Source organism: Nycticebus coucang, chromosome 13 (genome assembly GCF_027406575.1).
Source record: "Nycticebus coucang isolate mNycCou1 chromosome 13, mNycCou1.pri, whole genome shotgun sequence".
In the NCBI taxonomy this organism is placed as follows: Eukaryota; Metazoa; Chordata; class Mammalia; order Primates; family Lorisidae; genus Nycticebus; species Nycticebus coucang.
Genome location: NC_069792.1, coordinates 42,836,055 through 42,854,647, shown reverse-complemented (window position 1 = coordinate 42,854,647; position 18,593 = coordinate 42,836,055). Strand labels below are relative to the sequence as shown.

The window sequence follows — 18,593 nt, the reverse complement described above, 5'->3', positions numbered from 1 at the left end:
GAATGCTGCAGGTTCAGAGTAGAGAGAAAGAAATCAGTTGTTTCATTTAGATACAGAAGTAGTAAATCGAGGCCTCCACAGGGCATTTTGAATTTCAACTCCACCCCAGAGTTGAAATTCAAAGATAAATTTGTTATTATAAGATTTATTAATCCTCATGAATTCCCTGAGGGAGAATGAAGGCATGCTGCAGACCTTCCAGAATGTTCAATTTCTGAAAATCCGAAGAATCTTGTAATGTGAGAAAAGGGATGAAAAGCTCTTGGAGGCTTCAATTGATGTGTTCAGAGTAGCACTGCTGGGAGATTTAGCAGGTGATTATTAAAATCTGTTTCTTTCCTTGGCAGAACCAAGAAACATTTTAAAAGGTACGACTGTCTTTGCAATATCTAATATTCTATTATTTTTTTTTTCGAGACAGTCACCCCTAATAGAGTGCCATGGCGTCATAGCTCACAGCAACCTCAGACTCTTGGGCTCAAGCTATTCTCTTGCCTTAGCCTTCTGAGTAGCTAGGAGTACAGGTGCCCATTACAATGCCTGGCTACTTTTAGAGACGGGGGTCTCATTCTAGCTCAGGCTAGTCTCAAACTCATGAGCTCAGGTGATCCGCCTGCCTCATAATATTCTATTTTTTTTAATTATTTGGGTTTTTTTGTTTTGTTTTGTTTTTTTGCAGTTTTTGGCCGGGGCCAGGTCTGAACCCATCACCTCTGGTATATGGGGCCAGCATCCTACTTCTTTGAGCCACAGGCACCACCATAATATTCTACTTTTAACAGAGGTAATGGCATCATCTATCTCTTTATGAGACAAGAAAACAGAGGCTCCTGAGAAATTTGGCCAAGGACACAGGGCCAGCAAATTGTCTAAATGGAACTGAGACCTGCATCTGTTTCCTTCCAAACCCTTGCTCTTTCTGCAACATCAATCTCTTACCCGGAGCACAGTACTGTTAACGTTTCAACAACACAGGGATTAGGGGCACCAACACCCACATGACAAAAATGCACACATAATGTTTGACTCCCTCAAAACTTGACCTCAAATAGCCTAGTGTTGACTGGAATCCTTACCAATAACATAAACAGCCAATTAACACAAATGTCATATGTCATATGTATTATGTATAGTATCCTTATAACAAAGTAAACTAAAGAAAAGAAAATGCTATTAAGAAAATCATGGGCGGCGCCTGTGGCTCAAGGAGTAGGGCACCGGTCCCATATGCCGGAGGTGGCGGGGGTTCAAACCCAGCCCCGGCCAAAAAAAAAAGAAAGAAAAAAGAAAATCATGAGGGTGAGAAAATATATTTGCTATTCATTAAGTGGAAGTGAATTGTCATAAAGATCTTCGTCCTTGTACTCTTCATGTTGAATAGTCAGGGGAGGAAGAAGAGGAAGAAGAAAGGTGGGTCTCACTCTCTCAGGGGTGGCAGAAGTGGAAGAAAATGCTCGTCTGAGTGGATCTGTGTCATGCAAACCCATGTTGTAAGGGTCAACTGCGCTAAAAGAGCAGCAGCTTTTCAGGCCACTCCCATCTTGCTTCTGGCACACAACTGCTTCTGCAACACAAGCCCCTAAACAATTAATGATACCATGCAACTGGAATTTAAAATAATTTTTATTGAAGGATATAAAATAAGTTCAAGACAATGTGCTAACTGATGATAATCAAATTCAACTTTTGGCTTGTTTCTTACCCTATAAAAGTAGAAATTAATGCCCATAAGAAGCCAAAAATGCTACTGCCACCAGAATGCAAATTACAGCGCAATTCTCCAGTGGCAAAGCCTCCTAACAGCACATGGGAATCACTTGGTTGTTGATAGCAGGACCTTTTCGCCTCCTTTCTGCTGTGCTTAAGAGACTCCAGCTCATGTTTAGAACCTCTTCCTGAATGACCAGAACAACATGCCTCTCTCTCTCTCTCAAGCACCCACAGCTACTTGAAGGCATTTTAAGTGGGCAAGAGCAGTGACAGGAATGATGTCAGACTTCCTCCTTCCCTCCCCTTGGCAGCTGTAGATACTGATCTGACCCAGCTGTAGATACCTTCCTGCCTTAGGAGGTAACCAAGGCAAACAATCCTCAAAAACAAGGAACTGTCTTTTTATATGGAGGATTTTTATACTTATATATTGGAATAAAAACAGGGATATAATATAGTAATTTGTCTCTTTTTTGAATAACATAACATCAAAAGTAATCTACTCTCAGAAACCCTTGGAATTCTAGACATTAAGAACAGGCAGGGATGGCTCAGCGCCCGTAGCACAGTGGTTATGGCCCCAGCCACATACACTGAGGGTGGCGGGTTGGATCCTAGCCCCCTCCAGCTAAACAACAATGACAACTATACCAAAAAAAAAAGAAACAGCCGGGCGTTGTGGTGGGCACCTGTAGTCCCAGCTACTTGGGAGGCTGAGGCAAGAAAATTGCTTAAGCCCAGGAGTTGGAGGTTGCTGTGCGCTGTAATGCCAGGGGCACTCTACCGAGGGAAATGTAGTGAGACCCTGTCTCAAAAAAAGAAAAAAAAGAACAGGCAGTGCTGTTCGTGGAATATTGTATCTGCCCAAAGGCCATCATTTAATTCACATTTAGAAAACTCTGTAATGTATTCATATTCTTCGAGTTATTAAGCAAGTAAACAACAATAATTTGAATTTACTCACTTAACACATTTCTTCTTTAGATTCCATCCCAGCTGAGCCACCTACCAATCACACACAATCAAACCAATGGGCTTCAATTCTTTTCATTTTTCTTCTTTCTGCAAAGTAGGAATAAGAATACTGCCCTTTAGGGTTGTCATGAAGGTCAAATAAGATAATGGGTGTGACAGACCTCGGTAAGCTTTCAGATGCCATACAATGAGCATTATTATTTGCCATTCTTAGGATGTTTGGGCTGGAATCAAGAGAATCAGGAAACTGGATTCTTCTCCCATCCCAGCTTGTCACTAGCCTTTGTGCTATAGTCATTAAGTTTCCTATCTTAAAGTTTCAGCACGCATAATGTTCTGGACTTATTCCATATGTCATCCAGAGTTAAAATACTTGTTTCTGTCCTGAGCATAACAGAGCATAATAGGTAGGTACAGCCTATCAAAGTAATGAAGACATAGAATTGGATGTGTCTGTATGCGTGTAAAAAGTGTTTGCATCTTGTTTCCTTTATTTTTTTCAATTTTCCGACCCATATTTTGGTAACTTATTTTATTAATTATTCTCTCTTGGGGTGGATGTGTTTATCTTTTCAAAGACGAGTCTGATTTGCTCAAGAACCTGCCAACTACAGTGCAGTTTTCCCTTGCCATTGATATGAACTTCAGCATCATCAGGAAGGTCGACTTATTCAAGGCAAGTGCTTTTACCATTCATAGAAAAACACTATGTCAATTTTTCTGAGATATCTAAGCTCTTTGATTTTTTTATTTTTTTGCCTTATGTTTTAACAAAGTCAAAATAATCTGCAGAATTTATGTGGAATTAAACAGTCAAATAAGTCACAGGTCTCTCTTCACAGATGACTTATTCTTTAGAAGCTTCTCTTTTCTTGATGTCAAGGAAGAAAAGTTCTTCAGACTCTTATTGCATTAATTTAAATATAATTAAACTCTATAGCTCTATGCCTTTGCTTGTATGTGTATCACCTCCCAATCACGAATCTGCTTTGGCAGTGCATGACAAATCAGGCCCTAAATTAGCTCTGGATTGGCCTGATAATCAAAGAATCATGCCTCATCATCTCTTCTATTACAGATGCATTGGATTTAGACTTTTAAGATGTCCAAATTTAAACTCAGAGGCTTCCATTTTTAGGAGAAAAAATGCATAAGAAAGAAATTTTAAATTTTTGAACATTGTCACTTTTAGCATGTTCTTTTTTAACATATATTGCATATAATTTTTTTCTCACCTAAGATTTGATTGTGTGTGGCATTCACTGATTCATCTATTCAATTAATTCATTTGACAGACAAATATTTGTTAAGTTTCTACTGTGTTTCGGGCATCATTTTAGCCACTGGGAATACAAGAGTTGAAAACAAATACTCTACCAAGTAGAACTCAAATTCCAGAAGAGGGGAATGAAAGAAAAATAAATATATAACGTGTGTGGAGGTGATAATGCCATGAACAAAATTAAGCAGCTTGAGAAGGATAGGGATGGTACTGGCCATGACAGATGTCTCTGAGGAAGTGCATTTGAGCACTTGGACAGAGGACTGGGAGAAGTAAGGGAGTGAGCTGTGCAAGGTTGGGGATGGGGGAAGGGCACAGGAAAGAAGAGAATATTACAGGAGAAGGGATGGCATGGAGCCCTGGGCTGGGAATACACTGCAAGGCAGCCAGAGTGGCTGGAGCAAAAGCAGAGTGATGGAAACAAGAATAGCCAGAGAAAAGTTTTGAAAAGGGAGGCTGAGGCAAGAGACAAGTTAAAGGAGTTTCTTAGAGGCTATAGTACAGATTTTGGATTCACTCTGAGATGCAAAGATATTGAGGATCTTTAACAGAAAGTAATTTGTTTGAGACTGGTTTGGAAAGGGTTATCCTTCCTACTATGCGGAGAACAGACCCTAAGACATAAGTGTGGAAGGCAAGGACGCCAAAGGGAAGTTTTCATAACCATTTACAGAGAGATGATGAAGAGACCCAAGGTCATCAAAGTGTTATTAAGAAGTGACCAAATATTAGCCACATTCAAAGGAAGAGTCTATAGTTTCTCTTGTTTGATTTTATGAAAGGAGTAAGAGAAGGATGACTCCAGGGATTTAGGCCTGAGGGACCAAAAAAATAAAGATATCATAATAGGGAAAATAGGGAACTTTAGAGTAAGTGTAAAAAGTCTTCATTTTGATTGTTGCTATTGTTTGAATGATGACATTCATCCAAAATTCATGTTAAAACTCAATCCCCAATGCAACAGTATTAAAAGGTGTGACCTTTGGGAAATGATTAAGTGAAGAGAGCTCCACCCTCATGAATAAGATTAGCACCCTTCTCAAAGAGCTCAAGGGGAAGGGAGCACTCTCTTGCCCTTCTGCTTTGTGAGGAAACAGCATTCCTCTGCTCTGGAGCATGCAACAACAAGGAGCCCTCCTGGAAGGGAGCAGCCCTCACCAGACACTAAATTTGACAGTGCCTTGATCTTGGACTTCCCAGCCTATAAAACTGTAGGAAGTAATTTTTTAATGTGTGTAAATTACCCAGTCTGTGGTATTTTTTATAGGAGTAAAAGGACAGATGTGTTAGTTTGAGGTAAGTATTAGAATTTCCGATGGAAATGTCATGTAGGCAATATGGTTTATAAATGTGGTGAGAGATCAAAGCTGGAGCAATAGACGGACCTATCAGCATATTGATGTATTTTAAGCCATGCTGCTGGTGATCACTTAAGATGCAATTGTAGACAGAAAAGAAAATGTAATCCAGGCAGAACGATGTGTCTTGAAAATATGTAATCACTACCAGTAATGACAAGATGAAGAAGCAGAAGCTGTGTGGGAGAAAGATCACGTAGAGTCATTTCCACACGCGATTAACCCATACATAACTCCATAGAATATTAGAGGTAGGTCAGTATCCTAGGACTCTGTTCTTGATTATTTTCTGTTATAGATTTCCATCAAAATTTTGATGAAAATAGAAAAGGTGTAATTTCCAAATTGGCAGATGACTTGAAGCAGAAAGGAATAATATAAAATGTGTTAATTACAATTAAAATTACTGACTACTTGAGTAGTCAGAAACAATGAGAAAAGCCAATGCAATTAATTTCAACAAACATAAAATTCTTAACTTAGGTCCCAAATTAAAGACTGTAAATGTAAAAAGAGCAATAGATAGTTTATACCAATTCTTTTTAGACCCGGTAGTTTTACTTGCCCTAAAACTTCATATTAGTTAGCAGAGCTATGTGTGAGATTTCCCCGAATTTTAACAAAATATTGGTTTATTGATTATTTTAACATCACATTGCAAATAACCAGTCTTAAGAAGACTTTTGACAAATTAGAGTATTTCCAGCTAAGGGTTTATGATTAGAGATTGAATAGTGGACAAGAATATAGTAAAAGGATAATTTTATAAAATTATTCTGTGATGATAGCAATCAGATCAATGATTATTTCTATCGTGGAGTGAGGATGAATAGATTGACTAGGAAGAGGCATAAGGGAACATCAAAGGGTTATAGAAATGTTCTGTGGCTTGCTAGGAAAGATACATAATTCTATGCATTTGTCAAAATTGACCTAACTATCCATTAAGATCTGTATATTTTACCATATGCAAATTATTGCTCCACTAGGAAAAAAAAAAAAAAAAGCCTGGTGGTGGTGGCTGGCTTGTGTCTGTAATCCCAGCCATGCAAGAGTATGAGATAGGAGTATCACTTGAAACGAGAAATTTAAGACTAGCATTGCCAACATAGTGAGACCCCCATGGCTAAAAATTCATAATAATGAGAAGGAAAATGGCCTCAAAAGAAAAATGCATAGATGCTGAGAGTGCTTAACTTTAAGGAAATATAAATATAAATTTAAGGATAGCAGATGTTTCATATATGAAAGTCCATTACACAGACAAGGAATGAGTCTTACTCTGTATTATCTCGCAAAATAACTCTCCACCACAAACTCCACTTCTAAGCTGTAGACACCTCTGCTAGAATAAAACCTCCTGGAAAAGCTCAGCTTGGTACTAATTGGCTTTGTACTTATAGTACATACCACAGCTTCTGACACAGAAGGCATTAGGGAGGGAGGATGCATTGGTACCAATCCTTGGAGATGAAAAGAAAGTAGTTTCTGATTTCTAGCAAAAGTTCTTTCACAACAGACGTTCCTGGTAGTGCAGAAGTATCATAGACTGTGTACACGCAGGATTTTTTGATCTTCTATCAGATAGACTGTGAACAGGACTCTTACATTGGTTAACAGTTTCATCTAGATGGATGGTTTTCTTTTTTTGTTTGTTTGTTTGTTTTGAAAGTTCTCAGAGATAATGCATTTATAAATGTTTATAACAAAGAGGCCATGATGAGTGGGTATATACATATATTTATACATAAATCCATGTCCAGCATCTGACCATGGCACCTAGGGAGCTAAGTCCAGTTCTGGTACTCACTGAACTCTCCCTTCTCGGCCACACCCCTTATTTTGGGGTTTCATAGAGAACACAAAGCTCTCACAGCTCCTTGGGGGTTGGGTTAGGGAGGCTGAGTACACAGGGTCTTGGGTGGCAGAGAACAGTGGGAGAGGGGAGGGAGAGGCTCCAAGGAAAACCATAACCCACACTTCTAAGCCACCCAGACCACCTTGGGAATCTCTGGCCCCTTAGGGACCACATGTCAGCCCTTGCCCCCTTACAAATAAAAGGAGGTCTAATTCCTACCGAAATCTTACCAGCAATAGGCAGGATGTGAATTGAGACCAAGTAGAAGAAGAAAATGGCTCTCAGGAATTGGGGCACATGAGAAACCTCTGTTCTTTTGCAGGCAAGAATAGAACAGGGGGCTGGTTGCATTTAGGGCCCCTTTCCTTGTAATCTGGGTGGGCCAGCCTCTAGTCCTTGATCGGGTCAACCTTTGAGGATGAGGATAAAGATAGGGTAAGTGTCCACACAGCACAAGTTCCTATGAGGTCATAGCAAATCCTTCCCTTGAGCACCAACCCCCAATTTAAAAAGCTTTGCTTGGGAGGGGACGCTGCTAAATGACATCAGTATTCCTTTGCCAATCAGGAGGGCAGATGTTCCTTTTTTTCATAATTTTATTTTTTTATTAAGTCTTTGTACATAGATCATAAATACATTTATGCCCATTTCAGTGTGTTGCTTATTTATACAAATTGGAGTGCTTACACCATACTAATCAGAATAGCTTTCATCTCATTTACCCATTTATAGCATCAGAACATTAGTGTTCTACACGTGATAGAATCAATTTGTACTTGCAATGTGCTCCATAGTTGTGGTCCCCCTACTATTCCCTACTATCCCTCCTACCTCCTCCCCATCCCTCCCCCTCCCCTTCCCTCCTTCATCATAGCCTAAAGTTGTGTTTCATTTTTCATATGCAAGTGTTAGGTATTACAAATTGGTTTCACAGTAGTACTTAATACATTGGATACTTTTTTTTCCATTCTTGAGATATTTTGCTAAGAAGAATATTTTCCAGCTCCATCCATGTAAACATAAAGGAGGTAAAGTCTCCATTTTTTTACTGCTGCATAGTATTCCATGGTATACATATACAACAATTTATTAATCCATTCATGGGTTGATGGGCACTTGGGCTTCTTCCATGACTTGGCAATTATGAATTGAGTTGCAATGAACACTCTGGTGCAAATATCTTTATTGCCAAATGATTTTTTGTCCTTTGGGTATACACCTAGTAGAGGAATTGCAGGATCAAATGGCAGGTTTACATTTAGATCCCTGAGTGTTCTCCAAACTTCCTTCCAGAAAGAACATACTAGCTTGCATTCCCACCAGCAGTGCAGAAGGGTTCCCTTTTCTCCACATCCATCCAACATCTGTTGTTTTGGGATTTTGTGATGTGGGCTACTCTTACTGGAGTTAGATGGTATCTCAGAGTAGTTTTGATTTGCATTTCTCTGATGATTAAAGATGATGAGCATTTTTTCATGTGTCTGTAGGCCATGCACCTGTCTTCTTCAGAGAAGCTTCTGTTCATCTCTTGCCCACAATGAAATGGGATCACCTGTTTTTTGCTTAGTAATAAGTTTGAGTTCTCTGTGGATTCTGGTTATTAGACCTTTGTCGGTAGCATAACTTGCAAAAATCCTCTCCCATTCTGAGGGCTGTCTATTTGCTTTACTTACCGTGTTCTTGGCCATGCAGAAGCTTTTTAATTTGATCAGATCCCAGTAATGTATTTTTGATGTTGCTTCAATTGCCCAGGGTGTCTTCCTCATGAAGTATTCTCCCAGGCCAATTTTCTCAAGTGTTTCCCCTGCACTCTCTCTAAGAATATTTATGGTTTCATGTCTTAAGTTTAAGTCTTTTAACCAGTGAGAGTCAATTTTTGTTAGAGGAGAAAGGTGTGGGTCCAGTTTCAGTCTTCTACAAGTTGCCAGCCAATTCATCCAGCACCATTTATTGAATAGGAAATCTTTCTCCCAATTTATATTTTTAATAGGCTTATCAAAAATCAAATGATGGTAAGTGTCTCGGTTCACCTCTTGGTCTTCAATTCTGTTCCATACATCTACCTCTCTGTTTTGTGCCAGTACCATGCTGTTTTGATCACTATCAATTTATAATAAAGTCTGAAGTCTGGTAGCATGATTCCTCCCTATTTGTTTTTATTTCTGATTAATGTCTTGGCTATTTGAGGTTTTTTCTGTTTTCATATAAAACGAAGTACTAATTTTTCCAGGTCTTTAAAATATGAGAGAGGTGCTTTAATGGGGATCACATTAAATCTGTAAATTGCTTTAGGTAGTATAGACATTTTAACAATGTTGATTCTTCCCATCCATGAGCATGGTATATTTTTCCATTTGTTAACATCTTCGGCTATTTCTTTTGTCAGAGTTTGATAGTTCTCTTTATAGAGATCTTTCACGTCCTTAGTTAGATACACTCCCAGATATTTTGTCTTCCTTGGCATTATTGTAAAGGGAATAGAATCTTTGATTGTTTTTTCCCCTTGACTATTGTTGGTGTATATAAAGGCTACAGATTTATGAGTGTTAATTTTGTATCCTGAGACGTTACTATATTCCTTGATCACTTCCAGGAGTTTTGTAGTTGATTCCCTGGGATTTTCCAGATATATAATCCTATCATCTGTAAAGAGTGACAATTTGATCTCCTCTGGTCCTATTTGGATCCCCTTGATTGCCTTTTCTTGCCTGATTGCAGTGGCTAAGACTTCCATTACAATGCTAAAAAGCAGTGAAGACAGTCGGCATCCTTGCCTGGGCCTGATCTGAGTGGAAATGTTTTCAATTTTACTCCATTCACTGTGATATTGTCTGTGGGTTTGCTGTAGATGGCCTCTATCAGTTTAAGAAATGTTCCTTCTATACCTATTTTCTTAAGTGTTCTGATTAAGAAAGGATGCTGAATATTGTCAAAAGCTTTTTCTGCATCAATTGAGAGAATCATATGGTCTTTTTTTTTTAATTTGTTTATGTGATGTATTGTATTTATGGATTTACGTATATTGAACCATCCTTGGGACCCTGGGATGAAACCCACCTGGTCGTGATGTATAATTTGTTTGATGTGTTGTTGGATTCTGTTTGCTAGGATCTTATTGAATATTTTTGCATCAATATTCATTAGAGATATTGGTCTATAATTTTCTTTTCTTGTTGGGTCTTTTCCTGGTTTGGGTATCAGGGTGATATTTGCTTCATAGAATAAGTTGGGAAGTATTCCTTCTTTTTCTATGTTTTGGAAAAGATAGGTACTAGTTCCTCTTTAAAGGTTTAGTAAAATTCTGATGTGAAGCCATCTGGTCCCGGGCTTTTCTTTTGGGGGAGATTTTGTATAGTTGATGCTATTTCAGAGCTTGTTATAGGCTTGTTCAACATTTCCACTTCTTTCTGGCTAAGTCTGGGAAGGTGACATGTTTCCAAGTATTGATCTATTTCCTTCAGATTTTCATACTTCTGAGAGTAGAGTTTTATGTAGTATTCATTAAGGATTTGCTGAATTTCTGAGGAGTCCGTTGTTATTTGCCCTTTATCCTTTAGGGATTTTACTCTTCTACTTCTGGTTAGGTTAGCTAATGGTTTATCTATTTTATTGACCTTTTCAAAAAGCCAACTCTTTCATTGGTTGATCTGTTGTATGATTCTTTTGTTTTTAATTTCATTAAGTTCTGCTCTAATTTTAGTTATTTCTTTTCTTCTGCTGGGTTTAGGGTTGGAAAGTTCTTCCTCTTCCAGTTGCTTGAGATGACCCATTAAGTTATTGACTTCCTCTCTTTCTGTTCTCTTGAGGAGGGTTTGCATCGCTATAAATTTTCCTCTTAGGACTGCCTTTGCTGTATCCCAGAGGTTCTGATAGTTCATTTCTTCATTATTGTTTTGTTCCAAAAAATTGGCAATTTCCTTCTTGGTCTCACCTATGACCCAGCTATCATTTAGCATGAGGTTATTTAGTTTCCATGTTTTTGTATGCATGTGGAGATTCCTGTTGTTACTGAGTTCAACTTTTATTCTGTGATGGTCTGAGAAAATACAAGGAATGATTTCTATTTTTTTAAATTTGCTGAGGTTAGACTTGTGACATAAGATGTGATCAATTCTGGAGGATGATCCTTGGGCTAATGAGAAGACTGCGTATTAGGTTTTGTTAGGATGAAATGTTCTATAGATGTCTATTAGATGCATATGTTGAATGGTTAAGTTTAATTCTAAAATTTCTTTACTTAGCTTCTTTTTTGAGGATCTATCCAACACTGCCAGAAGAGTGTTAAAGTCTCCAACAATTATGGTGCTGGGGGAAATCAAATTGTTCATGTCAGTTAGAGTTTCTCTTATAAATTGAGGTGCATTCTGGTTGGGTGCATGGATGTTGATAATTGAAATCTCATTATGTTAAGTGTTACCCTTAACAAAAAAAGAAGTGACCATCATTGTCTTTTCTTACTTTGATTGGTTTAAAGCCTATTGTATCTGCCGATAAAATTGCAACACCTGCTTTTTTCTGATTTCCATTTGCTAAATTATAGATGACCATCCCTTCACCCTGAGTCTATATTCATCTTTTAAGGTAAGGTGAGATTCTTGATGCAACAGATGTCTGGCCTCAGCTTTTGTATCTAGTCAGCCACCCTGTGTCTCTTTAGAGGGCAATTTAAGCCATTCACATTAATTGAGAGTAATGATAAACCCGACAGACTTTTGGGTATCGAGTTTTTTGAAAGTCCAGTGGACATTTTTAATCCTTTTGCCTCTATGGAAGTAAGAATTTGATCAAAAGTTTCTGAGTGATTTTACTTTGGTGGTGGAGGATTGTGTTGTTCGTTATGGAGGAGGACAGGTCTGAGAATTTCCTGAAGAGCTGGTTTGCTTATGGCAAATTTCGTCAGCATGTGAATGTCATTAAAGTATTTAATTTCTTCATCATAGATGAAACTCAGTTTAGCTGGATACACGATCCTGGGGTGAAAGTTATTTTGTTTAAGGAGATTAAAGGTCGATGACCACCCTCTTCTAGCTTGAAAGGTTTCAGTGGAGAGATCTGCAGTCATTCTAATGCTCTTCCCCTTGTATGTAATGGTTTTCTTACTTCTTACAGCTTTCATAATTTTCTCCTTCATATTAACTTTAGTGAAATTAATTATAATATGTATGTGAGAATTTTTATTCGGGTTGAGTCATGCCGGTGTTCCAAAACTGTCTGCTATCTGAATTTCCAAATCCCTGGGCATGTCTGGAAAATTCTCTTTAATTATTTCATGAAGCAAAGCATCTGTATTCTTTACAGCAAGCTCATCACTTTCAGGTATTCCTATAAGGCGAATATTAGACCTCTTTGAATTATCCCAGAGCTCTCTGAGAGAATGATCCATTTTTGTTCTCCACTTTTTTTCCTCTTTAAGTGTTTGGGAGTGTTCAAAAGCTTTGTCTTCAATACCAGAGATTCTTACTTCTCCCTGCTCCATTCTGTTACTGAGGGATTCTACTGTATTTTTTAGATCTTTGAGGGCTGCAAATTCTTGCTTTAATGTGTCAAAATCCTTGGTCATTTTGTCTTTAAATTTGTTAAATTCTTGAGACATCTTTTGAATTTCTGCTTTAAATTCTAATTTCATCATTTCCTCCATTTTGTTGATCCTATTTGCTATCCAAATTCTGAACTCGATTTCTGTCATCTCAGCCATTTGTTTGGGAATAGGATGTTGTACTGTATCTCCTTTATCGTTTCTTGGGGAAGTTGATCTATTCTGATTGTTCATGTTGCCAGAGTTTTTCTGCTGATTCCGCCTCATGATTGTTCTTCACTGTTGGCTAGGTGGTCTGGTAAGGTGAGATTGGATTGGGGTTTCCTGGGGTTGTGGTTAACCAGCCCTTTGTTAAGGATCTGGGACTGATGACTGCAGCTTTTTCCCCTTTAGCTTTGCAAAGGACCTGTACAGTATTACAGTTTGAGGCTGGGAAAACCTGCTTGATGTGGTGGGGTTAGGTGGCTCAGTCTTGTGTTCAACTGGTTCTTGTCTGATCCTGGTGAAAACTTCACTCTGGTGAAGTTTTAGCTGTGAAGAAATACAGCAATTATGAAACCCACCTCCCCAGACAACAACTGGAATGGGAAAATTGACCCTTCCTGTTACTACACAACCAGGGAATCCCCCTAGAGGGTCCTTGGGTGATTGTCCCAAGTTAGGGGTTCTGAACCAATTGACTCTGTCAGAACGAACTCTCAGGTGGGAGAGTTTGAAAGGTCTCCAGTAGCTAGATAACAGAGGTCTACTTGTTGCTCTGATTTGGCTGTCTTCGGTGCTCAGCAGAGTCAGAAAGGCCCTCCTGGTAGCACAGTAGGGCCAGGGGGCTGAGTTTCTTTCTCCACTTTTTTCCTTTTTCATGCCTAATCACTGGTGACCCCGCAGGGCTGCAGTCCTGTTTCCTCCAATAATGCAAAGTGCCAGGGTTTAGTGCCTGTCAGAGTTAAGGGAAGGTCAATACCCCCAAGGCTCAGCCACTGCCCTTGGCTACCAGCCAGCTGTGGGAGCTGAGGCCTGCTTACCTCGGGTTTTCAATTTCCACTGGCGAGTGTTCCACTTGGGCTTAGTCTAATCTTGAGGGTACCAGGCCTGCAAATGCTTATCTTTCTCAGCTACCGCATCTTTGTCCCTGCCACTCTGCAGCACCAGTATCCCTATAGAGTAACTTCTAGTTTCCTCTGGCAGTGCACAGAGTTGTGGGGGGTGGGTGTTTCTCCAAGATTGGATCCCATCGTGATCACTCTATTATTGCTGGATCTTTGTGGGATGTGCCCCTGCACAGTTCCACTACCGCTGCCAAAGCCAGAGAATTCTGGCTGTAGGAGCAGCTCTAGGAGCATGCTGCAAACAGATCTGGCAGCAGGGTGGGGTACACTGCATGGATTCTGGCAGTATCTGGCGTCCGGTGACTTTAGCAAGAACACTACTCCACAGGTGATTCTGGTCAGGCAGGGGCCTGGTGTGGAGGCAGGGCAGACGCAGCCACAGCTTTAGTGGTCTCCAGATGGGCAGGGAGCGCTGTGCAGCCTCAGCGGTCTGGGCAGGTTGGGCGCGGTGCTGCCTTGGTGGTCTCTGTGTGGGAAGGGCGCGGTGTGAGGCCACTGCGGTCTTGGGTGGGCGGTGCACCAGCTCAAGGCCTCAGCAGTCTCCAGAAGGGTTGGGCTCTGGCACAGAGGCAGGGAGGGAGTGGGGGATGGACCAGGCCGGGGGTGGTGTACTCGTTCAGGCAGCTGGTGCGGGGGGCGCTGCTCATGAGCCTCCTCCCTCAGTCTCTGCAGCAGTTAGGGATCTGGTTTATCCGATTAGGGGGGAAGGGTGGTCTGAAAGTTCAGAATGGCAGGGAAAATGTAAGTTCAGTTTTTCTGCCTGGTAAGAGAATGATCAGTCACCGCAGGGTCCCTCTGGATGAAGAAGTTCCCACTTCTTACTGCTCTCACCCATGGGTTGAGACAAGAGGTCCTCAGTTCACTACTTGCCTGTAGAAATCCCACAGGAGCAAACTAAGAGTGGAAAGGAAAAGGAAAAAAAGAACCCGCAGCTTTCTTGGGGGAGGGATTGGGCATTTTCCCTTTCAGTTGAGTTTTGTACCTGGAGATAGTTGTCTTGGAATTGCAGCTTGCCTCAGCAAGGGTGATCTGTAGTTATCTCTCTTCTCTCTTGGTTGGGCTTCCTGTCTTCAGCTCAATTGGATACCCTCTGGACATTATCCTTCTCTCTGGACAGAAGCCTATGTCGGAGGCTGCATCCAGTCGGCCATCTTGCCCCTCCTCCAGTGATGTTCCTTTTGAAGAGAAGTTGAGAATAAGGATGGTATCTTGTGAAGGAAAGCCATGCCTAAGGTCCAAGGAAATAGGGCCAAGGCTTATGAAGGGAGAGGAGTTTTCCCATCAAGAGTTTGAGAAAGGACGTTCCAAAACTTCTTTCTCCTCTTCCCAGTGGGTGGCAGCACGGATCTCTAGGAGCTGGCCAGGTGCTCCACCTGGATGATGCTGATGGTGACAGTGAGGCAGATGTCCTTATGATGCTCTGCCATCTTATAGGAGGTCAGGTCAAAAGAACACTGAGGGAGCCCCCACTCTGGGGGCTGCCCCAGGAGACTGGAAGTGTGGTGGCTGCTGCTGCTGCTGCTGTTGCTGTTGCTGCTGCTGCTGCTGCTGTGATGCTTGGGAAGCCTGGGCCTGAGCCTGAGCCTGAGCTTGTGCCTGGGCCACTGCTGCTGCTGCAGCCTGTACTTGTTGCTGGAGATCAGGAGGGTTGTGTTTGAGCATATGTTTCATAAGGTATGGTTCCGATGTATATGCCTGACTGCAGATAGTGCAGGTGTACACCTTGGCATGTTTCCCCAAATGTGTAGATAGGTGCACCTCTAGTGCCGGCAGGTTATTTTGTTTTTTGGTTGGTTTTTTATTGTTGGGGATTCATTGAGGGTACAATGAGCCAGGTTACACTGATTGCAATTGTTAGACAAAGTCCCTCTTGCAATCATGTCTTGCCCCCATAAAGTGTGACACACACCAAGGCCCCCCCCATCTCTCTTTCTGCTTTTCCTCCCCCCACCATAACCTTAATTGTCATTAATTGTCCTCATATCAAAATTGAGTACATAGGATTCATGCTTCTCCATTCTTGTGATGCTTTACTAAGAATAATGTCTTCCACTTCCATCCAGGTTAATACAAAGGATGTAAAGTCTCCATTTTTTTTAATAGCTGAATAGTATTCCATGGTATACATATACCACAGCTTGTTAATCCATTCCTGGGTTGGTGGGCATTTAGGCTATTTCCACATTTTGGCGATTGTAAATTGAGCTGCAATAAACAGTCTAGTACAAGTGTCCTTATGATAAAAGGATTTTTTTCCTTCTGGGTAGATGGATGCCCAGTAACGGGATTGCAGGATCACTCTAGCTTGAGTGCTTTGAGGTTTCTCCATACTTCCTTCCAGAAAGGTTGTACTAGTTTGCAGTCCCACCAGCAGTGTAAAAGTGTTCCCTTCTCTCCACATCCACGCCAGCATCTGCAGTTTTGAGATTTTGTGATGTGGGCCATTCTCACTGGGGTTAGATGATATCTCAGGGTTGTTTTGATTTGCATTTCTCTAATACATAGAGATGATGAACATTTTTTCTTGTGTTTGTTAGCCATTCATCTGTCATCTTTAGAGAAAGTTCTATTCATGTCTCTTGCCCATTGATATAAGGGATTGTTGGCTTTTTTCATGTGGATTAATTTGAGTTCTCTATAGATCCTAGTTATCAAGCTTTTGTCTGATTGAAAATATGCAAATATCCTTTCCCATTGTGTAGGTTGTCTCTTTGCTTTGGTTGTTGTCTCCTTAGCTGTACAGAAGCTTTTCAGTTTAATGAAGTCCCAGTTGTTTATTTTTGTTGTTGTTGCAATTGCCATGGCAGTCTTCTTCCTGAAGTCTTTCCCCAGGCCAATATCTTCCAGTGTTTTTCCTATGCTTTCTTGGAGGATTTTTATTGTTTCATGCCTTAAATTTAAGTCCTTTATCCATCTTGAATCAATTTTTGTGAGTGGGGAAAGGTGTGGGTCCAGTATCAGTCTTTTACATGTAGACATCCAGTTCTCCCATAGAATACTCCATCCCAAAGATAAAGAATTTATCGGGCAGGCTATTTTGGATGATGGGCTTGGATCAGGCCTATCCGGGCTGTTATGGGAATGGGGCTGATCATGACTTCACAGGCGCAGGACCTTGCAGTGTGTTGTTTGGGGGAGCTGGTTGTTTGTGGAGAGTGACTAATATCCTAGGGACTTTCCAACATAGACTGACAGATGTGGGCTCATTGACTTAGGTTGTTTTGGGGGTCAGCCTGATTAGGACTTTGGAAAACCCGTAAGAAGAATGGATACCCCTCAAAAGTTGTGTATAAAATCCAAGCCCTGCTCTCTACCCATGATCTGCAGTCTCTGTCTAGGATGAGGCCTGCCTTGCTACTACTTTACTTAGTCTTGCTCTCTTCAATTATTTTGGCAATAACCTCAAGCCATCACCACACCCCTCTAATAGTCTGAGCAAAGGTTTCATTACACATAGTCTGGGAACTTAACCACTATATCATGCCACCTTCAGCTCCCCACCAACTCTTGTCACTATCTAGTAAGACAGTGAGGAACCAGAAGTTTCCAAAGAGTCAAAAGTCAGCCCTAGGGAATCCTTCCTTCCAATTTTCACAGACTTAGACTTGGCACATCAGTTAGATACCTAAATTCACACACACACATTTCAAGTCTCCTACTAAGAAAAGATTGACTCTCATTGGGGTTCCCCTCCCCAATCAAAGCAAGTATAACTAGAGTCACAGATTTTCACTAAAACTTTGTTTTAATCAATTCTGTTTACTTAGTAAGATTTGCTGCTACAACATGAGGTGATAAGAGTTTTAAAACAACTTAAACCCGGGGCGGCGCCTGTGGCTCAGTCGGTAGGGCGCCGGCCCCATATGCCGAGGGTGGCGGGTTCAAGCCCGGCCCCGGCCAGACTACAACAAAAAAATAGCCAGGCGTTGTGGCGCGCGCCTGTAGTCCTGAGGCTGAGGCAAGAGAATCGCTTAAGCCCAAGAATTAGAGGTTGCTGTGAGCCGTGTGACGCCACGGCACTCTACCCGAGGGCGGTAAAGTGAGACTCTGTCTCTACGAAAAAAAAAAAAACAACTTAAACCCAGGAGTGATGGCTCACGCGGGTGGATTGCCCTGAGCTCACAGGTTAGAGACCAGCTTGAGCAAGAGCGAGACCCACAATGTCAGCTAATTTTTAGACAGGTCTCTAAAAATTAGCTGACATTGTGGGGAGTTGCCTGTAGTCCCAGCTACTTGGGAGGCTGAGACAAAAGAGAATCTCTTGAGCCCAAGAGTTTGAGGTTACTGTGAGCTATAACACCATAGCACTCTACCAAGGACAACAAAGCGAGACTCTGTCATAAAATAAAATAAAATAAAATAAAAACAATTTAAAGATGAATAGTCATTTTTTTTTAACTTTTACAAAATGGCTCTTTTCTTTCAAAGATTTTATGTTATTCCAGACCCAAGCATGACTATTAAGCTAATAAGGAGCAATTCGTTTCTATGAGATTGGGGAATTTTCCCTTCTTTCGGATGATTTATTATTTTGATCTCTATTTTTAAATATGTTTTTATCAAGTTGAATGCTGGGGAAATCACATTCTGCCACCACCTCTAAATTAACCTGAAAGCCGAGAAATTTTTATAAAAGTTCTGTTGTGCCATCTAGTGGCTTGCATTAAAATCACATCCTTTAGAAACAAAACCCACAGTCCAACAGTCCAACAGTAGAAAAACAGGGACCCAGTGATACAAAAATTGGAATGTAGCCAACACCTGTCTA

General features: G+C 40.7%; 1 protein-coding gene across 1 annotated transcript in view; it reads left to right on the top strand.

The window, feature by feature from the left end:
• CNGB3 (cyclic nucleotide gated channel subunit beta 3) overlaps positions 1 to 18,593 on the top strand; it is a 196,797-nt gene that overhangs the window by 138,003 nt on the left and 40,201 nt on the right. The window contains exon 13 of the mRNA XM_053558667.1: positions 3,264 to 3,361. Within this exon, the coding sequence (XP_053414642.1) occupies positions 3,264 to 3,361 (98 nt within the window). The remainder of the gene's footprint in view (positions 1 to 3,263; positions 3,362 to 18,593) is intronic.